Source organism: Triticum dicoccoides, chromosome 5B, assembly GCF_002162155.2.
Source record: "Triticum dicoccoides isolate Atlit2015 ecotype Zavitan chromosome 5B, WEW_v2.0, whole genome shotgun sequence".
NCBI classification, from domain to species: Eukaryota; Viridiplantae; Streptophyta; class Magnoliopsida; order Poales; family Poaceae; genus Triticum; species Triticum dicoccoides.
Window position 1 is genome coordinate 455273758 of NC_041389.1, and position 18534 is coordinate 455292291.

The window sequence follows — 18534 nt, forward strand, 5'->3', positions numbered from 1 at the left end:
CCTAACATTCTCCACCTAAGCCACGACCTCGCTCTCCCCGGAATTGGTGTAGTTCCCTTCATCGTCGTCGTCGCCTTGAACGCCTTCGTTTAATGCCACTGTGCGCCTCTACATGCAGCCGCGCCTCCATGGTCGCTGTTCCGCAGCCGCCGCGGTCCATGCCTCTGCGCCATGCCACACCTTCGCCGCCTCCGATCCTCCACACAGGTCTTCCGTGACTTTCTCGCCGTGAAGTTGCGGCGTCCTTGCCGTGCCAACGCAGTGCCGCACACCTCCATAGGCCGACACACAGCCCGAAGCATCGCGCAGCCGTCGCCGAACTCCGTCACAGCCGCCACGCATCTAAGGAGAACGACGTCCAAGATAACCAAGCTCTGATACCAATTGTTGGCACCGAGTCCTAGCTTGCTCTTTGCGCCCATGCCCAGCTCTCTCTCGCTTTCTCTCTCGCACGAATGAAGGTAGAAGAAAGAGGAGACATAGGACACGGTTGTGTTTTTCCGACGCACATACGCCTGCCACAACGCCATCGTTTTTCTCAAGCAACAACTCGAGCCACACCAACACACGAGCAGTACAATGGAGGGCCTTTTATACCCAGGTTCACACACACCATCCGGCCACCACACTGGCCATTAACTCCACGCACACACACATGCCGACCACTAACCACTTAACCCATGCACACGCATGCACTAACTAACCTTGACTTTATCTTATCTGGACTAACCAGTTAACAACGAAATGGGCAAACCTAGGCCGCAAGTGACTCGGTCTCCAACGAATGTGAGTCGCTGCTCACGCGGGACCTGAGCCTCCACACATCGCTCTGCAATGCACGCGAGATCCACATGCTCGGTTGTGGTCACGACGTGCCTGATGCTTACTCCTACGAGACACTGCAACACACACAACCTGGCTAACTGACCATGGCTATGGGCGCGGCCACGCACCGGCGTCCGAACTCAACCTACACGCACACACATGCTAGTCACCACCGTGGCGTTGTTTTTTCCTAACATTCCCCCCCTAAGCCACGACCTTGCCATCGCCGGAGTTGTTGCAGTTCCCGTCGTCACCTTGAACGCCTCCGTCTGATGCCATCGTGCGCCTCTACGCACAGCCGCGCCTCCATAGTCGTCGTTCCGTGGCCTCCGCGGCCTCCATGCATGTGCGCCATGCCACGCCTCCGCCGCCTCCGATCCTCCACATAGGTCCTCTGCGAATTTCTCGTCGTGGCGCCGCGGCCTCCTTGCCGCGCCACCGCAGCGCCGCACACCTTCATAGGCCGACACATGGCCCGGAGCATCGCGCAGCGGCCGGCGCACTCTGTCATAGTGGCACGCCTCTGGCAAGGAGAACGACGTCCAAGATAACCAAGCTCTGATACCAATTGTTGGCGCCGGGCCCTAGCTTGCTCTTTGCGCCGGTTCCCAGCTCCCTCTCGATCTCTCTCTGTCTCTTGCACGAACGAAGATAGAAGAAAGAGGAGACACAGGAGACGGGGGTGTTTTTTCGACACACATACGCCTGCCGCAACGACAGCGTTTTTCTCAAGCAACAACTCGAGCCACACCCACACACGAGAAGTACAGCAGAGGGCCTTTTATACCCAGGTGCACACACACCATCCATCCACCACACCGGCCACTAACTCCACGCACACACACACACCGGCCACTAACCAGCTAACCCATGCACACGCATGCACTAACTTTTTGATAAAGGGCGACTTTATTATCTCAAAATGTAGCATCAAGCGGATACAAAGCATTATGAGTAACACCCGGCCTCTGCATAACTAAGATGCACACAGCCAAATCCAGAAGTCTGACAAAAAATCATGAAATAAAAATCGACAAATCGGCAACAGTAGAGTCCTTTAGACCGACACTATGCCTATGTCGAAGAAGGTGGTGGATCGATCCGTAGGTTATGCTGCCACCCATGTTGGGAAAAAAGCTCCGTAGCCACCTACTCCAATCGCGTACACACCACCATGAATAGCGATTGGTACTCCGGCCGTTGTAGCATAGACCACATACGTAGCGAGTGCGTACACCGGAAAATAACCTGTAGAGGAGAAACACTTTTATCATTAAAAACCAAATCATTTCTACATAGCCAAAGCGACCAAATTAAGGCATACGCTCCCACCCTTATTAGCGTTTTGAACCTATTTGGAATACCGTCCAACCAATGACCAAAAATATTGGCAACATTTGTGGGCGGATACAAATTTGACGCTATTTGGATGACTGACCACGTAGAACGTGCAAACTTGCATTGGAAAAAGAGGTGTTTGATTGTCTCGTCATGAGTACAAAAAGAACACTTCTTACTCCCTTGCCAGTTTCGCCGTGCGAGGTTGTCTTTGGTTAACACAACTCCCCTACAAAGATACCACATGAAGATTTTCACTTTTAGTGAAATTTTAGACTTCCAAATTTTCTTATTATTACTCGTTGGTACCTCAGAATGCGTGAGTGCACAATACATAGAGTCTACTGTGAAAGACCCTGATGTAGTGAGGTTCCAGCGAAACACATCCCGACCTTGTGTCAGGTTAATCGAATCCAGCGAAATGCATGCACTAACTAACCTTGACTTTATCTTATATGGACTAACCAGATAACGGAACTAGCAAACCATGCGCGCGAGTGACTCGGTCTCCGGCAAATGTGAGCCGCTGCTCACACGAGACCTGGGCCTCCTCGCTCTGCAGCGCACACGAGATCCACATGCTCGGTCGGGGCCACGACGCGCCTGGCGCTTACTCCTACGAGACACCGCAACACACACAACCCGGCTAACTGATCACGGCTATGGACGCGGCCACGCACCGGCGTCCAGACTCGACCTACACGCACACACATGTTGGTCACCACTGTGGCGTGGTTTATTCCTAACAATTACGACAAGGCTGCATTTACCTCGCGAGTTCCAAGACACTCCGTTTGTGGTTCTACCCCTGGTGCCTGGACAGAGGAGCATACTAGACTATCCCGCAGTCGGCAGCGGTGCTGTGGCTGCCACTTCCATGGGGGTCGATTGCAAGGATGTGGCACGTCTTCAGCGGGAGTGTTTCACGTCCTATTTCCTTGTGAGTATTGCGACAGTTTGAGGGAGCACACAACCTGAAGACATGGCAATTGATCGCAGATTATTCCAACGGAAGAGTTTATTCTGTGCCCAGCTGGAACGCCGGAGATGAGGCACAGAAAGACGGAGCTATCAGAGGTTTGACGAGATGTGGGTAGTTCCTGACGATGTTATGCCAGGAGACTCTGGTTGGTCTGTCTTCGTTTCGAACAAGGCACTACAGCAGAGAGTTGCACAAGAGATGAAGCAATTGGAGGGTGGATGCAGCAGCTGACATCTCCAACTGCAGCGTCGTCCAGGGCCAGGCTGTGAGTGAGAATGTGAGATGAATGCACCAGTTTCTGTGGATCAATAATAATGGTCACAATCCAACCAAACAACATGTGATTTTGTTGTAATTCATATAGCTTTTGGACTAAGATGGTTTGATTTCAGGACTCGGGCGTGGCACCATAAACTCATGTTGTTGTAATCTGAGACCCCTTCTGTTGTGAACCGATGGATGTGTTGTGACCCTACTATATGGTGGCTGTTAAGAGTAAGACTTATGGCAAATGGTGAACTGGTGATCATACTTGCTGCATGCCTTCATGTCTTGGCATGTTTGTATTACATGATTTGCATCAAATTTACATTCAGTCTCGTAGTTACAGTGTTTAATGAAGCTGCTCAATGTACAGTGTCACACTTGGTTGGAAACCTGCATCTCCAAGATTCATCTCCAGCTGCTGTTGCCCGTAGGTTTTCCTTGGGTAGCTCCTTACAAGCTGATACTTTCCTATGCCAGGTATGCCCAAGGAATTAACATACTTGTAGATTTCCCTTATCGTGTCCTTGTGACGGAAGCTCTGCTGCCTTCTCTCGCCGTTGGGAAATCTTATCATTACCTGCACATAAAACGGTATAATGTTGTTAAATGGCCCGTACCATCACAAATTACTAGATGGATGGCTCTGGTATTATCGTACATAATATAAAAGCAGTGTTCAGTAAACTTTTATGCATAATTTGCAACACTTTCTATGTAGGCAAAACAACTGAATCTGAAACTCCCCTGCTCATGAGTTTTGATATTATCTTGTTGTTGTTATCTATCTATCGCGAATGTACCCAAGAATTCGTTTAGTTTTCATACCTTGGTGTTTGCTTCCGTTCTGTGTGAAGGTGCAGTTTCCTTATGTGTAGGTGCTCTGATCTGGGTTCTCCTGCTAGTTTCTCCACCTGCCTGGCCAGGATATTTCGTGCTTGGCTTTGGCTTTTGTCTTGCGGTTCCCTCCTGAAGAGTCTTCTTGGATCTTTCTTTTTCCTGCACTGACACAGCTAAATTGAGATATCCCAGTCTGAGCAGGGCATGTACTACATTGTACAGCAGAGTGAAAATTGCTCTTGGACCTGATCCTTCCGAAGTGACTCGAGGTAAGCTGCGTCCTGCTCTTGTCGCAGCCGTAGCGCCGATCTCCTCCTCTCTTCCTCCTCGGCCCTAGAGGCTCTGAATGCCGCAGCTTGCTCATCAGCCATCGAGGCTCGAAAAGCAACACGTTGCTCATCGATGGTTCTCTGCAACATCTCCACGAGCTCCGACGGCGTAACCGGCCCTTCTACCTGCGAGGAGGCAAGATATGGTGTAGTTCTCAATAAAAATACGAAAAATTCAATTGTACTATTGACTTGTACTCCCTCTGTAAACTCGGCTTCGTATCGTACCCGTTGTAGGACTGTGATGCTTTCGCTGGAGACCGGGGCGAGGACGGCGCAGAAGGGGAAGCTGCCGGGCTGCAGCGACGCGGCCATGCCCGACCCTTCCCCTCTGCCGGTGACCGCGCCCCAGGACACGAAGTTGGTGTCGAGGAACTCCACCACCACGTCCGAGCAGAGCGTGCCCCGGCAGAAGGGCTCGGTGTACGGGTGGGCCGGGTCGTGGAGGTACACGAACACGTGCTTGCCCTCTCGCCGGGCGATCGCCAGGACCTCGCTGAGACGGCACCCGTAGAAGAACGGGTGGTGGCCGCCGTACTGCTGCTCGAACGCATTGAAGAAGAACAGCTCCTCCGGCACGAAGGGCGGAGGAGCAGCTGGAAGAGGAGGCCACTGCGGCGGCGGCTGGTGGTGCTGGATGTCCCGCCGGCGGCTCCTCGGAGCCCGGCGGGCGATCGACCTCGACAGCCCTTCCACGATGCTAGACGGGAGCCTCGCGAGGTTCCTGGCGAAGCCGCCGCGGGAGTTCCGCGAGCTCCCGCCCGCGCCGTCCCTCGCCGGGCTTGAAGACATGCTACAGCGATAACTCCTCTGTGGCTACCAGGAGGATTGTTCAGGAAGCTGAAGTGATGCGCTCGCTGAGCGTCTCCACTGTGTGTTTGCATTTTGCTCTTGCCAATTAAAGCGGCTGCGTGCACTCCGGATTAAGAAAATGATATATGCTTTGCTTTGTTAAAGAAGGGAAATAAAGGGAGCACATTGGCTTTGCTTTGTGCTTTGTCTCATGCACTTTGAAGCAAACGACATCGGATTCTTCACAGGTGTGTCGATGCTTTAGAGCAGCAAAGTAGGAGATTTGAGACGTGTACGACAAGCTAGCTGCAATGCCTCCTTGCATCAGCCCAAGAAACATGTGTAAGCCCAGATTCATCATCAAGATCCATAATGAATTGGTGTCTTTGGCCAAGTGGATGTGGAAGTTACTACAAGGCCAGGACGGGCTTTGGATTCAAATCTTTAGGAATAAACACGTTTGTGATGGTAGAGCGGAAATGTTGCCTTATACTGGGCAATACCAATTCTCCAAGGCTATTGGCAAGGTGCAACATTTGCTACATCTTGGCACGTGCTTTGAGGTTCACGACGACCACATGACCGCCTTTTAGCTCAACGTATGGATTGGGAACGATCCTCTGGCTACCAGGATCCCTCGCCTTTTTGCCATTGCCAAAAGTTGCTCGTGCCTGGGTTGGTGGAGATGGGCTCCCTGTTTCAAGAGAGAATATCACATAAAAACCAAGTTCCAAAGAAAAACTTCATGGAATCATGTTTTAAAGTTTCAAAAAATCTGAAAAATAATTCAGGATGTTAAGAGGGTGATGTTCTATGCTAAGTTCAAACACATTACCATTTACAAGATATGAAAAGAACAAATTCTGCGATGAATAGTGACGTTTACTCTTCGACATTATTCAATATTGATTTTGTTTTTTCCTCCCTCGTAAATAGTAATTTGTTTGAACTCATGACTTCCACGTACTAATAGAACATCACGCTCTTAAGATCCCATATTTTTTGAGATTTTTCGGAACTTCAAAACGTTGATTCCATGTGGTTTCCACCGAAACTTGATCTCCATGTGATATTCTCTCCCGTTATAAACGCTCGTTGGGTCCGTTAGACCTGACCGACGGACATGATTTCACCAGCAGGCGCCTAGAGTTGTTGGGCCATTTTTCTATGGGATCATTTATAAAGAAATCTTCAAGAATTTTGGAGTATGTGACAGTATAATTATTTGGAAAGCATTTATTTCAGATAAAGATTTTCCTTTGGCAGATCACTCAAGACCGCGTCCCTAGCGGGGATCAGATCCTCAAACAGCATAGGACGGACAATGGCAAATGTGTGTTGTGCGAACAAGATGAGACCTGTGACCACATCTTGATACAGTGTGTAGTGGCACAATTTGTGTGGAGTGTTGTTTGTGAAGCAATCGGGGCATCATGGAAGCCGTCCAGCTTTGTGGATTTTCACTCTCTTGTGACGGGAACTCAGAGCAGCAATTGCAAATTAACTTGGAATGTGTTCACTGCTCTTGCTTGGTCCTTATGGACAGATAGGAACGAAGGCTCGTGGAGGGGATTGCATTGAACGAAGTCGTGTATGACGCGTCGGATCTCCAAGGCGGCATCTTCAAGAAGGGAGCGACACCGGAGCGCCGCCACCGCCTGATCCAAAGATTAAGGTTGAGACTTTTTTACGGTGCATCATTAAGGTTTTTTTTGAAGCAACATGGAGGAAGAAGAGTAACCACGACGTCGCCTTCAAGAAGGAAACGACGCTCGCACAGGCATCGTCGTCATTGGCCTGGCACAGCCAGAGCAGGTTTACTCCCAACAAGCACTTCTCCTCCGAGACGTAGTACAACAGGCCACACATGCCCGCTGCGCCAACACCACCGACCGTAGCACTCTGGCCACCATGCCGCCCGCACGACCATGGCACCCGGGCAACACCCAAGCCACGAGCTCTGCCACCGAGCACCGTGGCTCCCACCACCAAGGCCGTCTGCCCGGCCCGGTATCCATAGCTCCACCGCCACCCTCGCCCCACACTTACAACCAAGATGACAAAAGAGATGGGTTGGGAAGGGACCTCCTTCCCCACCCCTGCACAGCCCCCAAGTCCATATATACCCACCCCCGGGTGGGTATACTAGGAGGCTAGTAGTAGTGGTACATGCATGTTGCGCGTGAGGCAGCAGGCGCTAGCCCTCTTGCTTTTTTTTTCGCCAACCCCAAGAAGCATAGGTTGCACCGTGCAGAGTGGCAACAACAGCTTGGACGGGCTCTAGTGCATGCATGCATGCATGCATATAGTATTAGAGTACTAGTACTACCACCTGCTAAATTACACAGAGCAAACTTTGCAGGTTTGTTGCATGCCCTACCGTCATGCTCTTTGGCGGTAGGGTTGTACAACCTACCGCTAAAGGTTTTAGCGGTTGGGTTTTTTAATTTCAAACGGGTGTAAAAGCGCAGTCAAGTCCTACCGCCAGAGGACCCGATAGTAGGTAGTTATATCCTACCGTCATCCATCTTGGCGATAGGAAAAGTGTCAGATCCTGATTTGTTTTTGAGACCAGGGACAAATCTCGGTAAACTTCTACAAAAAGGTCAAAACACGAAATTTAGCCTCCTCTCGCTACTAGGGTCCCTCACCTTTTTTCCATTGCCGAAAGTTTCTCGTGCCTGGGTTGGTTTTTTTTCGAAAAGGAGGATGACCCCCGGCCTCTACATCTGGGAGATGCATATGACTATTTTATTGATTATTCTTGAGGACCTTACAAAGTATAACAACAATATGCATGAATCCACCATCTTGGCAGCATCTGCCGCTACTCCTATCCAAATGATGAAGGGGTGCAAGCTGTGCCACATACCCATACCTCTCACCTAAGCCTAACATCTAAAGCCGGAGGCCCCGACCGAGACATCTGCCGGTCCGGGACTCAAACCGGTCTGACGCACTCACATGTGTCATCGCTGCCACCTTCCACTGGTCCATCTTCAGAGCAGATTGAGGTGACAACCTTGGCAGGTCCTCCGCCATTGACGCCACCACGAGGCCAAACAACGACCTCCACCTACGCGAGTATTGGCAGGTCCTCCGCCATTGACGCCACCACGACGCCAGCCGACGACCTCCACCTACGCAACTCCATCTCCAAGCAACGGACATAAATCCATGCCAGGAAAGGGTCGCACCACCGCTGTCGCCCACCACCCACAAGCGCCACCCAACCCCAAGGTTCCCAAAGCGGCGCCTTCAAAAAGGGAACGGCGTCGTGAGCGCCGCCGCCGCCCAACAAAGTTAGGGCTTTCACCCGTAAAACCTAGGGGGAGGTGAAGTGAGGAGATCAGTCCATACCGACGCCTGCAAGAAGGGAAACGGTGCCCCCAGGCGTCGCCGTTGGCGCGGCCGGTCATGGCCGGCCAGGGATTTCGCCCGAACTAGATCTCCGCCACCAACAGCACCTCCTGTACAGAACCGGCGACCAAGAGGAAGCGCGGCCCGACCAGGCTGGCCTGCACGCCGAACAGGGGAGGAAGGGACGCGCCAGATCACGCACACCTACCACCGCAGAAGCCGCTGCTGGCCGCCAACGACCACCGAACCCCGCCGCCCGCTCGGCCGGGACACCGGATCCACCACCCGCACGGCTGTTAGCCGGCCGTGCCTTGCCAATGAAGCCGTCGCTCCAGATTCGGGGTTCCCCACACGGGAGCAGGGCAACAGAGGCCCCGACGCCACCATCCTTGGCGTCCCGGGCTTGCCCGACGGCTGCCTCAGGCGGCGGCGAGGGAGGGAGGAGGGGAGGGGGTGAGGATGAGGGGCGGCTAGGGTTGGGAGGAGGAGGTGGCTAGGGTTGGGAGGAGGAGGCGGCCCTGAGGAGGGGGAGGGTGGAGATGGGCTTTCTGTTTCAAGAGAGAATATCACATAAAACCCAAGTTTCAAAGAAAACTACAGAGAAATCATGTGTGTAAATTTCAAAGAAATCTGAAAAATAATTCAGGATGTTAAGAGGGTGATGTTCTATGCTAAGTTCAAAACATTACCATTTACGAGCTATGAAAAGAAGAAATTCAATGATGAGTAGTAACGTTTACTCTTCGGCATTATTCAATATTGATTTTGTTTTCTCCTCAGTCGTAAATGGTAATTTGTTTGAACTCATGATTTTCAAGTAGTACTAATAGAACATCACACTAAGATCCCGTTTTCTTTTTTGAGATTTTTCGAAACTTCCAAACGTTGATTCCATGTGGTTTCCACCGAAACTTGATCTCCATGTGATATTCTCTTCGTTTTTAAACGCTCATTTGGTCCGTTAGACCTGGCCGAATGGGACGGGTTGGTCGGCGTACTGGTAGGGAGGCGCATCTTCGACGGACATGATTTCGCAGCAGGCATTATACAAAAAATCTTCAAGAATTTTAGAGTATGTGAAACTATAATTATTTGGAAAGCGCGTATTCCGGCTAAAATCAAGATTTTCCTTTGGCGGATCACTCGAGACCGCGTCCCTAGCGGGGATCAGATCCTCAAACAGTATAGGACGGACAATGGTAAATGTGTGTTGTGCGGACAAGATGAGACCTGTGACCTCATCTTGATTCAGTGTGTAGTGGCACAATTTGTCTGGAGTGTTGTTTGTGAAGCAATCGAGGCATCATGCATTGAAGCCGTCCAGCTTTGTGGATTTTCACTCTCTTGTGACGGGAACCCAGGGCAGCAATTGCAAATTAACTTGGAATGTGTTCACTGCTCTTGCTTTTGGTCCTTATGGACAAATAGGAACGAAGGCTCGTGGAGGGGATTGCATTGAACGAAGTCGTGTAGGATGCGGCACTTTCAAGAAGAGAGCGACACCGAAGCGCCGCCACCGCCTGATCCAAGGATTAAGATTTTCCTTGAAGCAACATGAAGGAGGAAGAGTAACCACGACGTCGCCTTCAAAAAGGAAACGACACCCACACAGGCGCCGTCGTCGTCGGCCTGGCAGAGCCAGAGCAGGTTTACCCCCGACAAGCACTTCTCCGAGACGTTGTACAACAGGCCACACATGCCCGCTGCGCCAACACCACCGGCCGTAGCACTCTGGCCACCATGTCGCCCGCACGAGCATGGCACCCAGGCAACACCCAAGCCACGAGCTCCGCCCCGAGCACCATGGCTCCCACCACCAAGGCCGTCCACCCCGGTATCCATAGCTCCACCGCCACCCTCGCCCCACACTTACAACCAAGATGACAAAAGAGATGGGTTGGGAAGGGACCTCCTTCCCCACCCCTGCACAGCCCCCAAGTCCATATATACCCACCCCCAGGTCGGCTAGATTTGGCCACCACCGCCCCGCCATGCCCCTCCCGGGCAAAGGCGAGCTCCCCGGTAGCACACCGTCACCAAACGGGAGGCAGGGACGATGCCGTGGCACCCCTGCCAATGGATCATCCCTCAACGGCGGGCAAAGCTGGGGAAAGTCCAGCCCTTTGGGCATCCTGCACACACATAGCTTGAGGATGGAGCGGACCTGCTCTCGGACTAAAGCTTCCACCGAAAGACCATGCCATCCACCACCGCCACACATGCCGGAAGCGGTAGTTGCTGCACCGACTGCGGCAAGGACGGCCACGGAGGCAGCAACAGGCTCACAACGCCCAGATTTGGGCCGCCAGCCCCTGCCGCCACAGCCCCGCCCCGCCAGCGCCTGAGCACCTCGGCGTCGCCAGCCCTTGCCAGCCGCCCACCAAAGGACCACCACCACACCCCGCCGCCAAAGCCCCCAGATTGGGAGTTCGCGTCGCGGGTCGCCGCCATGCCATGGAGGCCGGCAGAACTGGGCGGGGGCTGCCCATGGAACCGCCCCGCCGCTGCCGTCATTGGAGCCCGCCGGGCTTCGCCGGCGGTGGCGCGACGAGAAGGGGGATGGGGGCAAGCCGCATGGGAGTCGCCCCCGTGTCGCCACAGAGGAGGGCATATTTGAGTTCAATGAATTATCATTTAAATAGCTGACCTCGGAAAGGAAAAAATAAAGAGAAATGGGTGATTGATCTTATAAATGGGAACAAAAGCTTCACAAAATCATTTTGAAATGATGAAATAGCTTATTTAGAACCTTAGCTATCTAGACCATGCAAAGTGTTGCTAAATTAAACTGAAACAACCTTACCTCAATGGATGTTATGGACAAGTATGGTAGAGATTAATTTAGCAATGGCATGTTGTAAGTGTCCGCGTATTACATGAGTACCGTCTTGTGTCCATGTATAGACTCGTTCCATCTATACAATAAAAATGAATATGAACCTTGACGTTGGCTAGCGCATGGGATCTTGTAGCCCTTAGATGCAATTAGCGAAACTGAAAAAACAACAACAACACTTGATTGCAAAGTTACTTGTATGTACGCTTAAAACCTTCGCTTGATCGATCAAGATGCCGAAGTTTCGTTTGCCCGGCCGCTATGTTCCTACACGTGCAGAGCAAATTGTTTTTCAAATCAAGGAATTAAAGTAGAAAGAAGAATATCATGCTGTTCGTGGCACTTACAAGGTCTGCCATGCTACCGTGGCATCGTCTTTTTAGTCTCTACCCATTACAAGGTCTGCCGAGTTGAGAAATGATCTTCAAAGATACCCATTACTAACACACTCGCGCATATAATGGCCCTTGGCTGATTGATTTGGCTGGCTGCAAACCGGGACGGTCCTGGGGCAGGGCGAACCGGGCGGCCGCCCCGGGCCCCCAAAAGTCAGGGGGGCCCTCCCAGGTACATATACTTTTTACGTACAGGCATGCAGGTCTTCGATTGGAAAAAAATTGAAGCCAATCTGAACGCCTCGCTCAGCCTCTGGTGTGCTAGCCTATAAGAAACTAAAAAAGATATGATGGGCCTGGCCCATGTTTACACGTACGTGGAGACCCGAGAGGAAAAGGGATAGTTCGATTCACTAATCACGATTTCCTGTAACTTCGGATCGGTTGTTCCTGCCCTTTTGGTTGTTCCACCGTTCCTGTTCGTCTAATCCTCTTTGACTCTGCCTCCTTGTGAACGACGCGACGACTGCGGCAGGTACGTCTCGTCGCGCCCTCTTCCTTCGCATGTTCTTCTTCCTTTCTTTTAGTTTCAGTCCTGGTTCCCAACTTGTCGATCGATTGAACATGTTAACAGGGAATTGTTGTTAGGGCGCTCAAATCATTGCGCGCTTGTAGCCACATTAGATTACGGAGAGAAGGTACTATACTATGCCCTAGCAGATTGTCATTAGCTTTGTGCTAATTTTATAAGCTAATTTGTTCCTTTTAAATTTCAACAGGGTCATGTCGAGTTCGGGTAGAAAGTATGCATCTGGATGTGATAAAAGAAAAAGGAAGAAGGAGGCAGATGAGGAGATAGAAGAATTAAGAGGATCTCTTTCTAAATATATTGTAAGAGCGATACAAGCACTCCAAGAAATCCCGACGAGTTGGTAATAGTTCTTGCGGGTGACCAAAACTAATTGCAATCAGGAAGATGATGGTCATACTCCAATAGAAGGCAATGTTGACGTCAACATGCATTATAGCAATGTGAGTGTCCAAGTGATCATGAGCCCATATTTATTTCTGTTGCATATCGAATTTTCTTTACTATGCATGTTACTGAAAGAAAGTTTTTCAAAATTCGAAATTGTTGAAGAACTACCTGAGATCTACAACGTTGCAAAAGAGGTTAAATGGCTTGACAACTTTATGCATTGAGAAAAAATTGCTTGATGAAATTGATATTGATACTATCATTAGTGATTTTGCATCTCATAATGTTAGGAGATTTTTTTTGAAGGTAATAGGTAATACATTATGTGATATGTACAATCATTTTGGACGCACTTAATTATTTTCTTTGACACAAATTATCTTCATATGATGATTATCAATTAGACATTTATATTAAGGGCCCGAGGGGCCCCGAATTGTAGTTTCGCCCTGGGCCCTCGAATTCTCAAGACCGGCCCTGTGCAAACACAAGCGCACGGAACACAAAATTTCAGTTGATGGCCACACGCATACATCATACTCATATCAATTCTTTACTGTATTCCAATTGAGGTGCAGTTCGTGGCACCTACTCGCCCTGTCCGCTCGCCCGTCGCGGTGATTGCCTGCTCGCCGCTAGTGCCGACCGCTCCAGGTCGCCACCACCTGCTCACCACTGGCAGTCTCCGTCGGCTCCCCGTCACCTCTTGTGCGGTTGCACCACGCACACGTTCGCTGGTCGCTGGTCGCCCCTCCCGCTCACTGCCCAATGTTGTTGGTTAGAAACTTAGAATGCAGGCCTGCAGGTAATCCATGGACAGGTTGTAGTTCTGCTTGGGATCAGTCTTTGGTAGGAGTCAATCCATCTAGCACACAAAACATATCCACTCTCAGATATAAAAGTTATGTAAACTCATTTACGAAATACCCTGCTCTAAACTAACTCATGTGAAAAAATGAATCTAGTAGAGGTGCAAATTAGCAGCAGTAAAAATTGTAAGAAGCCCTCAGCTCGAACTATAATATAGCTAAAAAACTAATTAATTTAACAATTGTGATATATATGAATTAAACAACCACTTCATCGAAGATTCAATAATTGGAACACAGCAATTTTATTTATATGGGCATATACTAAAGAAAAATTAGGCATGGAAGAAAAAAACATCACCTCCAATCATTAACATTGCATTATTCCAACGTAGATTTGGCACTGACTCCCCTAGATGAACAGCGATTCCAATGTACCTCTTACAGGAATAGCAAGTCCAATGTCAACGGCAACATATACAACAGTAATAAGCATCTGAAATCTCTTGGTCCATAGCAATTAGAGTCCTTCTCAAGAAATTTTCCTGCTTCGATAACCACATATGAGCTGACCAGAGAAGTGTGAAAGTGAATGCATTATTGGTGTATGTACAGCAGTACATAGCACGTTCTCTCGATTGCATCACAACACGTGTATTATCTTGATCAACTCCTAACAGGATTCAAGTCAGCATTGGAATCGGCAGGAGGACCCTGGATCAGCAATCTGAGAAAGGAAATAGTCGTGACAAAAATAATCAAGATGATGTAATCACTTGAAAAGTTTGCAATAGCACGTACCTATGTATTCACAAGACTATTGGCTTAATTAACTTCTCGTTTCTTTATTTGTAGAAGCTTGAGCTCGTAGGGTTACGTGAAGTCTTCTCGCCCAGCATTGCGAAGTTGACAACACTATAATGGCTGTAAGATAAAGCATTAATTAGTTATGAAATCTATGATTTGTTCCTCATGAAAATGATGTACAGATAGATATCCATTAAAAATGGTTCAGCTATCGTTATTGTCACATATCTTCATTTCAGGTTTTAGATGATAACAATATAACTGAAGAAATACCATAGGAGATTGGGAATCTTTCAAGTCTGACAAATTTTAAACTTGAAAATAATCAATTCAATGGCTCAATATCCGATTCTCTTGGCCGCCTTTCAGAACAGCAAAATCTATAAGCCAGACTGACTTGTGTTATCTCTTAGTATTACGGTACACTAACAAACATAAGGGTGTGGTAACTTCAATAGGGATCTGGGCCAAAATCTTCTAAGTGGAAATATTCTAATCTCTTTGTCAAATATTACATCTTTGAATTCCATGTAAGTTTTCCTTTCCATGCTGTTATAAGCAGAAAACTAATTGAATATTATTGTTGTCATTGCAAGCCTTGTATTCATTTTAATAAGCGAATAAGACCATTTGAACTCAATTATGTGATGATCTACGTTTTGTGTTTTGTAACAATCTGGCATAGAACAATCTTAGTGGTGAAATACGTGAACAACTATTGTCCCTATAAAAGTATGGCCTACCTGAACTATAATAATCCCTCCAATCCGAATTAGTTGACACAACCTCTATACAATCCCCATATTACATTTTATAAGGAATTTTATGCACTCCTTCAAGTAACATAATAAGTGTAATCATGTGGTTCTAGATATACCGTCAACCACTTAAATTGTGGTTCACACTTAATGTCATGAAAAGAAAACATCAACAATACAAGTAATACAGAAACCTACATGACAATCTATATGGAACCTAACATTCGGATTGAAAAACACCTGCTTGCATTTCATATTTAACATTTATTAACAGGTGGATCAAGAAAATCCACCACAAAGGTGGTTCTCGGAAGTATTGGTGGAGCAATAGTTCTACTTGTTGCTATGTGTGCTCTAATCTTGCGAAGAATGCCTTGCCGGAGTGATTTGTTTTTTCATGTTCCGGGTTAGTTTGGATTAGGGTAAATTTTTTTTTTCATGCATGTTTACCGTATTGAAATTTTCACCACGAAATAATTTCCATCTGTTGTAGTGGAATTCCACAAAGAAAGGCTTTTTTCCAACTAAGAACATGATAAACATAAACTAAATTTAAGATGAGCATGCTCTAAGCCAGATCTTGAGTCGGCACAATAATTCTCATTGCATCATCTCATGATTGCAACAAGAAATTTGAGTTAAAAAATCTTGGAAAGGGCTCTTTCACTAAGGTTTACAGAGGAGTTCTTCCAGGCCAAGACAATAAAGTGATTGCCATCAAACGATTGGCTAAAGTAGAGAATCATGGACATGATATGGCTTTCAAATGAGAAGCTTAAGTTATAAGTGTGGTTGTCCCCAGGAACTTACTAAAAGTGATTGAGTATTGCATGGCACCAAGGGATCACTTCTTGGTTTATCCTTTCATGGAGAATTTGAGACATTCTTCTAGTTTAGATGGTAATATCACATTGCCAGTGGATTTTCCTATATATATTTCTATGCACATATCTCGTTGATGGCTTTTCCTCAGTTGAACTATTAAGTTTTGATAGTCTTTGGCAGACACAATGTCTTACTTCTATGAATGATGAATTGTGAATATCTGACACCACAAGTAAAGATAACTGAATTATCTTTACTAGTATGAGACACAAAATAATAACAAAAAAGTCATTCTAGGATAATATTATGTCATATTAGTCTACTTTGAACTATCGTCAAGGAAACAGATGAAATCACATAAATATGCACATTTAAAACCAAATAAACCAACATGGATTGGACAAGAAGAATGAAAATTGCTCTTGGCATTGCCCGTGGTTTGGAATACCTTCATGATAACTACAACCCCTCGATTATCCATGGTGATATCAAGGCTACCAATGTCCTGCTTGATGAAAAATTTGAAGCTGTGCTTGGAGACTTTGGATTGTAAAAGTTAATGGACCAAGGGAAGGAAATAGTGACGACAGAGATCTTGGGAATAGTGGGCTACATGGCCTCTGAGTACAGGAAAGACATCAATGAGAACTGACATATATGGATATGGTTTCTTGATGTTAGAGATTGTGACGGGAAAGGGTCCAGACTTTCATGTTAATGTGAGCTTGTCTATCTTATTTTTGTTTACAAGTACTTGTGTAAACATGAGAACATGATATTAATTTAGCTTGTGAAATCTGAGTAGTAGAAGCAATTTCATGCTGAGTTTTTCCACACAGGCTAGTTATATAATATTACCGTTCATCAATTATTACAGATGTAGTTCGAGCAAAATTTTCCAAGAAAACAATGTATTAAATACTTTACGATCTGACCAAAATGACAAAACAGGAGCCAAAAGTAAGAAAGAATTGATTTACATGATTTAGCTTGCACAATTTTAATTGATTTCAGTACGATAGTAATTATTAATTTGTATGATAAATCTGAAAAACTAAATCCATTTTTTAAGTATTTTGTACAAACATACAAATTTGAAAATAAGCCGTCAAAAGTCTGTATTGGAGGTCATGACAGTCTAGCAAACTATGTGTATTCACCAATGTACAGAGTAGAAATAGAACATGTCTAACAAATTATCTTATGAGCAAAAACTAAGAATTTGTTTCAGCAACATGGTGTATAGTATCTAGGACGCATGTGACAAAAATTTAACTATGAACGTATCATTTTTAAAAGAGTTTTCTTTAGCCTCTACAAATTTCAAAATATCTCACTCATTTTTCTGGGTGACCTTTTCCACAAAGAGAACACTACTTCACATGTTCTCTAAGGCGCCTAAGTAGATATACTATTATTCTAACAAATAAAGTGTTAGAACTCGAGGATGACACAACCTCCGTCCCTGGTCTCAGGTTGTATGGTGCTCGATCGGAGATAGTGTGGCGTCCCGAAGTTAGGGATTGATAACAACAAGCAGACTGTGACTCAGATTACTTTGGGTTTAATTCATTACTTGATTTTCGAAATAACAATCTCTATGATTATATACAATGACTTGAAAGGTAAGAAACTCTTAAAAGCACTCCTAATAGACTTGGACTCTTAACATAGATAAAACTCGGAGTGACCTTATACGGGACTAAACCACTATCATAACAAAAGCCCTAAACTCTCCACAGAAAGAAACTTCTGAAGTGATAATCCCTAATCTCATGTGTACATGTCGACATTTTTTTCAGTTTTATCAGACAAATTAATAATTATTATACTACTAAAATCAATTAAAATTGTGCAAACTAAATCATGTGAATAAATTCTTTCTTACTTTTGGCTCCTGATTTGTCGTTTTAGTCAGATCACAAAGTATTTAATACATTGTTTTCTTGGAAAACTTCAACTCAAACTACATCTATAATAATTTATGAATGTTAATATTAATAACTAGCCCGTGCAAAAACTCGGCATAAAATTGCTTCTACTACTCCGATTTCATGAGCTAAATTAATATCATTTTTCTTGTTTTCACAAGCACTTGAAAATAAAAATAGGATAGAGAATCTTACATTAGCATGGAAGCCTAGACCCTTTCCGTCACAATCTCTAACACCAAGACACCATATCCATATATGTCAGTTTTCATTGATGTCTCTCATGTACTCTGGAGCCATGTAGCCCAATGTTCCCTAGATCTCTATCATCATTATTTCCTTCCCTTGGTCCATCAACTTTGGCAGTCCAAAGTCTCCTAGCACAACTTCAAAATTTCCATCGAGCAGGATATTGACAGCCTTGATATCACCATGGATAATTAGGGAGTTACAGTTATCATGAAGGTATTCCAAACCAAGGGCAGTGCCAAGAGCAATTTTCATTCTTCTTTCCAATCCAATGT

General features: G+C 46.7%; 1 protein-coding gene and 1 long non-coding RNA gene across 3 annotated transcripts; both read right to left on the bottom strand.

Annotated features, from left to right (window-relative positions):
* Positions 1–3657: 3657 nt before the first annotated feature.
* LOC119310676 (plant UBX domain-containing protein 10-like) lies at positions 3658–5529 on the bottom strand. Its single transcript, XM_037586343.1, has 4 exons — positions 4807–5529; positions 4495–4704; positions 4238–4408; positions 3658–3989 (listed from the first exon to the last, which is right to left on the bottom strand). The coding sequence occupies exons 1-4, from the start codon at positions 5368–5370 to the stop codon at positions 3759–3761; spliced, it is 1176 nt and encodes a 391-aa protein (XP_037442240.1). The 5' UTR covers positions 5371–5529; the 3' UTR covers positions 3658–3758.
* A 7617-nt stretch (positions 5530–13146) lies between these two features.
* Positions 13147–18174, bottom strand: LOC119310679. 2 transcript variants are annotated; one of them, XR_005150732.1, is made up of 4 exons: positions 16528–18174; positions 14491–14613; positions 14051–14416; positions 13147–13745 (listed from the first exon to the last, which is right to left on the bottom strand). It is a non-coding gene; the product is annotated as an uncharacterized LOC119310679 (long non-coding RNA). The 2 variants fall into 2 exon arrangements; XR_005150731.1 differs by lacking the exon at positions 16528–18174 and having other exon boundaries at positions 14491–16500.
* Between the last annotated feature and the right edge of the window lie 360 nt (positions 18175–18534).